The 10,444-nt window shown below is 34.2% G+C and overlaps 1 protein-coding gene and 1 long non-coding RNA gene across 3 annotated transcripts; one reads left to right on the top strand and one right to left on the bottom strand.

The window, feature by feature from the left end:
* The first annotated feature begins 233 nt into the window (after nt 1-233).
* Nucleotides 234-8,244, top strand: LOC128181561 (ubiquitin domain-containing protein 2-like). 2 transcript variants are annotated; one of them, XM_052850005.1, is made up of 3 exons: nt 234-441; nt 4,644-4,880; nt 5,368-8,244. In XM_052850005.1, the coding sequence occupies exons 1-3, from the start codon at nt 375-377 to the stop codon at nt 5,754-5,756; spliced, it is 693 nt and encodes a 230-aa protein (XP_052705965.1). In that variant the 5' UTR covers nt 234-374; the 3' UTR covers nt 5,757-8,244. The 2 variants fall into 2 exon arrangements, with proteins under 2 accessions (XP_052705965.1, XP_052705966.1); XM_052850006.1 differs by having other exon boundaries at nt 235-441; nt 4,653-4,880.
* Nucleotides 1,421-4,635, bottom strand: LOC128181562 (uncharacterized). Its single transcript, XR_008243334.1, has 2 exons — nt 2,128-4,635; nt 1,421-1,726 (listed from the first exon to the last, which is right to left on the bottom strand). It is a non-coding gene; the product is annotated as an uncharacterized LOC128181562 (long non-coding RNA).
* Nucleotides 8,245-10,444: the final 2,200 nt, after the last annotated feature.

Raw genomic sequence — 10,444 nt, 5'->3', positions numbered from 1 at the left:
AATGATAACTTTAAATCTTACAAAAATTTTTATGATTTCTTTTCGGAAAAAAAATCCTTTATGAATGTAGGTTTTTTATGTTTTCCATATTGTTTATAAATATGTTAAATTTCCTTTGTTTTTAGCACTTTAAGGATACTGAAAACCGAATTTGATTCGATTTAATAAAGTATGATACCACATTAACATGTATCTTTGTTTTGGTAATAATATTTATATTTTTATTTTTGACCAATCAAAATCCAGCTTTCACGATCTCCGGCACATCAATATTTTGGACTGGACGTCAAAAAAATAAGGGAAAATAGACTGCGTCAGACCCACTTCGGCTGTAACGAATTCACCATATACACTCAATACGCCTCCTGTTTGAAATGGGGGGATGTATTGGGTCGAATCGGGAAAACGGTCCGTCCTCGGGGGAGTCGTCGGAAGCGGCAGGTATCGTTGTTTTCCCCAGCTGTTGATTCTGCCCCTTTCACTTTAACTTGAACTCTTTAAGTATATCAGCTGATCCGCCAACCTCATTTCTTACAAAAGTCTGATATGAATTCATAGTTTTCAGTGTGTTTATTTTGAGTTTTATATGTACCACGCAGTGATTTTGACACTGTACTGAAGTGAATAGTTCATCATCCAGGCAGACTTAATAAAGATTAATATATGGATTCTAATTTAAACCCTGCTATTGAAAGAATATACCTATTCTACAGCTCTTGTTACTTTAACAAATTACGTTGATGATTATTTACAAAACTCATAATGCAAGCAAAATGCTAATTTGTATGTCACAAAATTGGCATTGCTGTCTCAAATAAAATGGCCATAGTGTGGTAGAGTCTGGTATATGGCATTCCTACTAGAGCTCTCTTTAGCTGGTTTACTTGGTTAACTCTTAGCTAGACCGGTAGAATGCTGGATTTTTTTTCATGCCAGAGGACTGGGGTTCAAACCCCAGCAAAGGCAGTATTTGACTCTGTTCCCAGATAGCATGACTACGTTGGGCCAACGTTGGCCCTCAGTTGTTCATTACGTTGTACCAACGTTGGCAGACTACGTTGGGCCAACGTAATTTTGCTCATCGGCCCTACGTTCGCCCAACATGTTGGGCCTACGTTGGTCCAACATGTTGGACCAACGTAGGGCCGATGAGCAAAATTACATTGGCCCAACGTAGCCTGCCAACATTGGTCCAACTTAGTTGGCCCAACGTAGCCTGCCAACATTGGTCCAACTTACTTAACAACTGAAGGCCAACGTTGGTCCAACGTAAAGATTACTAGGAAAATTACATTGTCCCAACATCCTCTGCCATCGTTGGTCCATCCTAGTAAACAGCTGAGGGCCAACGTAGTGACGATAAGCAAACTTTCAATGGCTAAACAAATATTCAATAATTTTATGCAACGAAAACTTAAAAAGTATACAGATTTTATTCTTTCTGAGTAAAAATTTACAAAACATTTAAACACTTTTTAGAATTAAAAAGAATCGTTAGTATATTTCTTTGTCTATGTATATTCCTTAGTAACAATCGAACTGTAGGATCTGATCACTGTCCGGGTCACTGGCTTCAGTGGCTTGGGTTACCTCCTTGCTTTTTTTCTTTCTTCCCTTTTTTCCTTTCACCTTCATGGTCTTTGAAAAAACGGAACCTGTCCTTTGCAATGGTTGTAATCTCTGCATCTGTTGCAGAGGCACATAGTCTGCTTTTTTCTTACTGTGGCTGGAAATGTAAATTTTAGTTGTTATTTTTATTGTGCAAAAAACTTTCTAATAAAATAAATCATATGTTTTATGATGTAATAGTATTATGCATCTACCAAATTCCCTCTACTAGTATGAAAACCCTCCCATGCCGATGCACAGAATAGGTTTTTTTTTCTCAGCAAAATCAATTTAGATAGTGCTCGAAAAAGATATACACTGACATTTGTTAATCTCGCATTTCAGTTGAAAGCTTTTTTTGAAAACTAAGGTTAAATTGAAATGTACAATCAATAAAGTGAAACTGTAAATGATAATTCATTTTTTTTATGAACACAATAAATTTAAACATCATAAGCACCTGAAAAAAGGAATAGTATTACGTACATAAGTTAATATAATAATTTATTATGTACTTACTTTTTGCAGCATATATATCCCCAATCTTCTAATGTATAATTCGTAGAGTAGAAAAAAGAACTATTTACTATAGGTGTACACGCACAACGGTTGCAATATATTCGAAATAAAAAGTGGCAGTTTTGACCATCCTGGTTATATCAGATGACCGATCTCCAAGGAAACTGGCCAGTCCCATGCTGTGAGTAGCACTGACCCAGATACTTGGGCAGTGAAGGAGCTCCGTCTGCCTCTAAATTTCAACACTTTAAGATTCGTTATGCAATAGGCGCTCCAGCTACATATGTGTATATACAACTCATCAGATTCATAAACAAGAGGCCCAAGGGCCACCTCCCTCACCAGAGCAAAAATGGCCAACATATATGACCCAACAGTTTTAAATAATTAAGTCCAATACAATTTACAATGCTCCACTAAAATTTCTCTAAAAATAAAAAAAAATTCATTGTCGGGTTTAAAATCTAACAACGAACCAACGTTGGGCCAACATTTGACAGTTTAAAACTCTATATTATTAACATAGATTAACTATTTTTCAACCCAAATAACTAAGATCTATAAAGTACATACAATTAATGTATCATGTTATATATTCCAAAGTAGGAGATATAGATTTAACACAACTAATTATACATACACACTTTTTAATTAGCATTTTCATGTGCTAAAACATAAATAAAACCCTATAAATTCCTTATAATTGCCATCAAAATTAACAGAGCAAATCACAAATTTTTACCCATCTACACCTTACATTTGTTTGGTTGTGTTCATGTTATCTGTTTGTTTGTCTTAACTCTTTGTCATAATTCGTAGCATATTAAGATGTTGGCCCAATGTTCGCCCAAATGCGCATTACCAACAAATGAGATCACATGGTTTTACCTACGTTGGCCCACCCACGGCCCAACAATGTTACGCCAACAAACACTTAGTTGAAATTAATATCATATTAAAATGTTGGCCCAATGTTGGCCCAACTGCCGATACCAACAAATGAGATCACATGGTTTTACCTACGTTGGCCCACCCATAGCCCAACAATGTTACGCCAACAAACACTTAGTTGAAATTCATGGCATATTAAGATGTTGGCCCAACGTTGGCTCAACTGCGCATTACCAACAAATATAGATCATATGTTTTACTTTTGTTGGCCCAACGTTGGCTCAACATTGTTACACCAACAAACACTTAGTCTAAATTCATGGCATGTTATTATGTTGGCCCAACGTTGGCTCAACTGCGCATAACTAACAAATGAGATCACATGTTTTATTTATGTTGGCCCAACGTTGGCCCGACGTTGTCATGCCAACAAAGCAATCAATGTGCTATGAAATATGTGTTATAATGTTGGCCCAACGTTGGGCCAACATTGCGTGCCCAACGCCAACCATCGACCAACGGTACAACCAATTACCAACGTTGGCCCAACGTAGTCATGCTATCTGGGTTAGTGTTAACATTTGGCACCCAATGATGAATGTGGTGCTATGCCAACCCCTGGAACTGAAAGGTTAGCCCACTGCCAGGGGAAAGAACGTAGAGATCATTTATGGGGCAGAATGTGACAATCGGACAGATTCAAATTCTAACACCAGACAGCTCATTTGATAGAGTATACTTGATTAGAGAATCAGGGGTCCACATTTTCAAATCCTGGTCTGGTTGGTCATTATTTCCCTCATCCTGTACATCTGGCAACTAACAATGGGCCTGGGTATTCTCTGGTGGGTGAGAGAAAGATTGTCTCCAGTACTTTGTCCCATAGGTGTTGGCGACTCTTTCCTTGGAGAGGAACAATGTGATAGAGTCAGCTTTTATATAAATGGCAATTCTACTAGTTCTGGCTAGTGGGTTAACTCTTTATCTCGATCGGTAGTGCTGGATGTGCATGCTAGAAGACATAGGTTCAAATCCCAGCAAAGGCAATTTTGTCTTTGTTACAATAATTTCATTGATTCGCTGAATTTTAAAATGAACAAATTGCTTACTGAGAACATTGGTTAAACACATAACTTCCTGGGTACATACCTGTATAGTTAGTGCTAGTAAAAATGTAATTGTACTTGTATAAACAGTATTTGGTTAATTTTATAAATACAGTAGTACTTTATCACATACACATTTAATTATGCTCTCTTAAAACTCATTATAAATCTTTCTTGATTTCTAAGGATATCACTGTTTAATACCTGGTATGAACATCACATACATTATATAAAGGGAAGATTTTATATTTTGTATTCAAAGATTGAAAGAAATATACCGGTACTTGAACTAGCTTGGCTGAATCACTTTAAAACAACCTCACAGTTTCTTTTAATAGTAAGATATTGATTGGTCAATGATCAGCAAGCATTATTACTTGGATTAACATCATTCAATTTTATTTCTACGTGGGTTTGATAAAGTTTGGTGTGTAATGAACATTTACCGTCGGTATAAGGAAAAGGTTAAAAGTGGTACGTTACGTACACAGCAAATTATCCTGGTATATGTTCACTTAGTTTCTATAGGGCGGAACCAACCTTTGAAACCAGAAAAACCGAAATGGAAGAGCGAGGTTCCACTGACAGATGGTCAGCTACGGTCCAAACGTGATGAGTTCTGGGACACAGCCCCCGCCTTTGAGGGGAGGAAAGAGATCTGGGATGCACTCAAAGCCGCAGCGTATGCCCTGGAGACAGGGGACCATTCCCTAGCACAGGCCATTATAGACGGAGCCAACATATCACTCCCCCATGGTATCTTGATATTTATTTTATCTTCATTGTTGCTCATATTTCCTTTTATTTGTTAGTCAGTGATTCTGTGATAATCATTATGTTATAAAATTATATTGTAAACAATTTCATGAAATTTGAGTTTTGATTTTATTTGTAATGTACATTTGTTTGTTTCAGGTTTAAGGCTATTGTTTTCTTTTATGACTTGAAAGATCATGCAAATTTGTGTTCACTGTAAATTGGGTGATTTTCACCAAAAATTTGGTCACAAGGTTTTGAAAGTTTAAAACAAAACAAAACGAAAGCTAATTAGCTCTCTTTAACTACTGAATTCTTATTGAATTCTTAGTAGTTATTTTATTTTGTGAAATTAGAACCTTTAGGTTATAACATGTACCCATGGACAGTATTTCAAATGCCCATTGCAAGACATTTAAGTTATGAACCAAAAAGAAATTTCATTTATTTATTACAAATAAAAAAAAAATTTCACACTGAATTACAGGGACCTTGATGGATAGTTACGACGAGTTAGGAAATCGCTATCAACTCCCCGTCTATGTCCTGAGTGCTCCCACGAACTTAATTGAGGACATTAGTGAAAGTGAGGCCGGCGGAGATTCTGAGAACCAGTCCCCAGGATTAGAGATTCCCATCAAGTTCCGAATTTCCTCTTCCAACAAAGATCTTAAACTGTACGTCAGGACCACGGACACTGTGTTGAAACTCAAAAAACGAATCTGTGATGAAATGGGCATTGAACCGCAACGGCAACGCTGGTTTTTCGCTGGACGTCTGCTAGGAGATAAACTGAGGGTGGAGGACGCAAAGATTCCAAAGAGCTACGTGGTTCAGGTGATAGTGTCCCCTGAAATTGGCGACAAAACAACCTGATTGAAGTCTTTCTGTTTGTGCGTTTTTTTTAAAGAATTTAGTTTGTACTTTTTATATCAAGACTTTTTTATGCTTTGTATTATGTTTAATTTACTCAATAATGTTCTCTCGGGAAAAAGGGAGATCAATCCTTTTAGTGAACAAAATAAGTTAATGGTTGCCATGGTAACACATGTTTTGTTAATCTTGTTCGTGAATAAGACTTCGTTGAGAAAATATTTTACATGTTCGTTGATATTTCAGGGGCATATTTTTGTTTATTAAGAAATTAAAAGCCAGCAGGGTTTTAAATGTTATGAATTCTTTTGCTGGTATTGTTAGGTTTGATGATATTTTTATTGAAATAAATGTGTGATTTATAGCAAATTGAAAATATTTGATTGGAAAAGGTTGCATGGTTACAAACCGGTACCTGTTTATGAAAGTATGCATTTAGTATATAGTTCTAAGATTAAATTATTTACTTGTTGTATAGTTGGTCACAAATCAAAGAAGAGCGCAGCGAGTCAAAGTTTTGCCGTTATTTTTTTTAAAATTTAAATGAAAGTGCTTACATCAGATATGGTTCATGTACGGGTACATGGATTAGGTTAATAAATCTGACAGTACCCGCTACCCAGAATATAAATCCTTTTTTTCCATCTAAATATACTTGTGCTTGTGTTGTTGTTATGTTTCCCTATATGTCATGTAAATTCAATCAAGTTCTGTTAATATACAAGTGAAATTGTTTATTACATTGTGCATGTAGAAGAGCTTTTATTGTTATGAGAACAGAAACTTAAAACTCTGCGGTCTTTTCATTTCATATTTCTTTGAAAATTTGATGTTTTCTTATAATAAGTTTTTAGAAATTCAGATGAACACACTTGAACAATATTTCCTTAAAATTTCTGTTTTAATTTGTTTTGATGAATTATCCCTTTTAAATATATTGTTAAGATTTGATTATATGATATCATGATGTATTGGGGAAATGTTACTCCTGTAAACCCCCTCTCCCATAACCAGTGCTGTCATGTAAAAACATGTAGGTTTCTTTTTGTGTTTCATCAGTGTTAAACTGATCAGCAAAATACTATTTTCACCTGGGTCAAACATGATATTTGGAACTGATGATGGAAAGCATAAAACTTGATCAAGATATCATAACCTTACTGTTTGATGATAAAAAATTCAGATATGATGATATCAGGTTTATGCAAACATGATATCTGGTTCACACAGACATGATATCTGGTTCACGCAGACATGATATCTGGTTCACACAGACATGATATCTGGTTTACACAGACATGATATCTGGTTCACACATACATGATATATGGTTTATGCAGACATGATATCATGATCATGCAGGCATGATATTTAGTTCATGCAGACATGATATCTGGTTTATGTAGACATGATATATGGTTCATGCAGACATGATATATGGTTCATACAGACATGATATCTGGTTCATGCAGACATGATATCAGGTTTATGCAGACATGATATACCTACAATAATCAAGAGAATATACAGGTTTTATTAGAAAAATAAATTTAACATGACATATTGCCTTTGCAATTCACACATTGTATGCATTTCAGTTGAATGATTGGCGGTCAAAAAACCCGCCCTCTTGGTTGACAAGTCTTTACAAAAGACTTCCGGCATTATTATCATGTGTATGACACTAAACATTATCGTTGTATTATATTAAAGGTATATGTATGAGTTAGTCATTTAACTCACGAAATGATTTAAGCCCCAACTTATCATGGTCTTTGTAAAAGACGAGTCCATTCAGTCTTTCAGATATGACCTTATAAACATGATGTATGTGTAGTCGATAGTTTTTAATGTTTCAATTGTCATGAATCATGAACATTTTAAAATTCACTTGTTATTTGTAAAGAGTCATATTAGATCTTATTGAAGGGCATGTTACAGATGAAATTACAAAGGAACTATGTGGGCATTTATCATGTTTAACTGTTTGCCATGTTTGCTATAGTATTTCATTATTCAGCTTTGTGAATTACTTTGAAAAAAATGTCCCAAAAAAGAAAATAAATGTATATGCGTTTATATGAAATTCTAGATATCATAGAAGCTGTGAAAATGCCATTTTTCACATTCAAGTATTTGAAAGTAGAGTTAAAAAAAACTTAGTTCATTGTGTCTTATTTAATGATTAACTAAATAATGAAATAAGTGATATATAATAATGTAAAATTAAAGTTTTGTTGTTTTTTTTTTTTGTATGCACACCATTTTCAACAAAAATATAGTTGAAACAGACACACGTGTAGGTCCTTGTACACGAAATGTCCTTTGTATGTTTTACATGTGCAATAATGTTATGTAATAGTAACACACCTGTGTTACCTGGGAAAGACAGGGACACCTAAGTTTGTTTCTGTACAGGTGAGACCCCCACCTGACTGAATATGTCTGTAAATCTGGATATTTGTCAACACAATAAAAAATTATTTCTCCATGTGTCGCTTTGCTTCTCACAGGAAACGCAATGGGAATTAACTTACCCATGCTTATTTGATTAAACATGCGTGTACAAGTAGGATATTTTGTATAACTATGGTTATAAAATATCCTAGTTGATATTTTGGTATGAGTATAGAATTTAAACAGCAGAATGGAAATCTTTTTAATGCTCTTTTACATTTTTTAACAAAATAAATGTAAGTAATATTTGATAGCATATGAACAGGAAGTACCAAATGATTGATTAAATTGACATATACATGTATATTGATCAAGTTTTTATTCAATTAAGATTAGTTTTGATATGGGAGACATTGACTTTATTTATAGAAGCGACAGTCTTTGTCCATTTATGTTTCCTGTTTCCATATTTAATTTATTCAAATGGAATATCACGAATACCGATTGACTTGCAAATATAACTCGGATGTATAAATCAATCCGCACGATTTGGTTCAGGCCTAAGGTTCATCACGGAATATACGAGGAAGTTCACGGATATTGCACATGTCTATGCATGCAATGACTCTGATGTCGGAAATCATGCAAAAAAAAACCAAGGTAGCCAGTTCAATCTCTTGACATTTGATTGCATTGTACAGTAAATAAAGGGACACGTGTCTTATACAGGTATTGTACATATAAGTCATTTTTTTTTAAATTAGAATTTTCGAACCCCCCCGCCCACGGATAAGGGATTTGAGGCTTGGCGGAATTTCAAATCAACAAAGCCATATTAATGGCAAATTAAGCACATAATTATGTAAAACTCAAACAAAATGGGAGCTATTTGAAACATATTTATCAATATTTTGAAAATTTGATCACAAGAAATCTCTTTGTAATTTCAGAATTCCTTGTCATAGGTTGTAAATTGAAGTAGGTAGATTTACCAACATCCCTAGAGAAGATATATAATGTAATAGATGCAATTCTAACAGTATAGATGATGAAATTCATTTTTTGGATACATGTGAAAAATATGATCACCAGAGAAAAGATCTATTTCAAAATAATTGTTTATTAAAAACAAACTTCCAAATTTTTCAGTTTTAGATAGTGAACAAATACTTTTTTGGTTACTTAATACAAGGTAAAACAAGGAAATTGTAAAATGGGAAAATTTATAAATGATTACATTCTATAGTAGCAGTGACATAAATAACATTTGTGTATTAGAAAGATATACTGATTTAAACTGGGAACACTTTAGAATAGGGACCGCGAGATTTCGATCAGTTGCCAATCTCTGTTATTTATGTCTCTGATAGTAGTTATACATTTTATTTTATACACGTACATTGAACTCTTTTTATCTGAAATGGTACAATATTGTTGGAATTAACAATGTCATTTACTAAAAGTGTTATACTTTAATAATTGTTATAGTTCTCTCTCTTGTAATTGTAATAATTTGATGCTTCTCTGTTCTGTAGCCATTTTCACAAAAATTCTTACGACAAATATTTGACTTAAGTAAAAAAAATCTTGCTGGGAAGTTTGTTTTCACAAAACTCTTAAGAAAATCCCAAGTGTAAAATGTGTCGTAACTTTACGGCTGCTGCCATGCACCTACTGTTCTGTATGACGGACAACAGAGGACCATAATTTACAGTTCATGTGAGCCAGAGTGTTACAAACAAATAGGAAAAAATTATATTAATTAAGAACCGTGTGAGAAATGTATGACCACGAAAAGGATTTCAAGATAAAACTTTAATTATATTGTTTTGCATTTATTGGACCCTAAATAAACGTGCATTTTTTTTATTCTAGGGAAGTACGGGGTATTAGAGGAAACTTCAGGTGAAAAGGCTCGAAAAGCATACATGAATGAAATATTCAATGTCTTCTGATGCAATTTATTGTGCTCCATGTGAATTCTTCGACAGTCAACGTGATGATGCTAAAGACCGTACATTAGAGAGAAGGCTTAAATCTTATTTAATAAGATTTAAGCTTTCTCACCGATGTACATTCTTTAGATAAAAATTAAATTAATCACGTCATCAATTAGACACTTCTTTGTCTTCTTTATTGTTTATTTCATGACGATGTTGAAATATGCATTTTACGTACACATTAAAAACTATACATTGTAGTTATTTTGATGAAACTCCTACTTCTGGATACTTTTAATCAAGTGCTGAAATGCTGAAAACTCACCTGCTTCCGGAGGCTTCGCCACCTGGGCC

The sequence above is a fragment of the Crassostrea angulata genome, chromosome 4, assembly GCF_025612915.1.
Source record: "Crassostrea angulata isolate pt1a10 chromosome 4, ASM2561291v2, whole genome shotgun sequence".
Lineage (NCBI taxonomy): Eukaryota > Metazoa > Mollusca > Bivalvia > Ostreida > Ostreidae > Magallana > Magallana angulata.
This window is presented reverse-complemented; position numbering and strand designations above follow the sequence as displayed.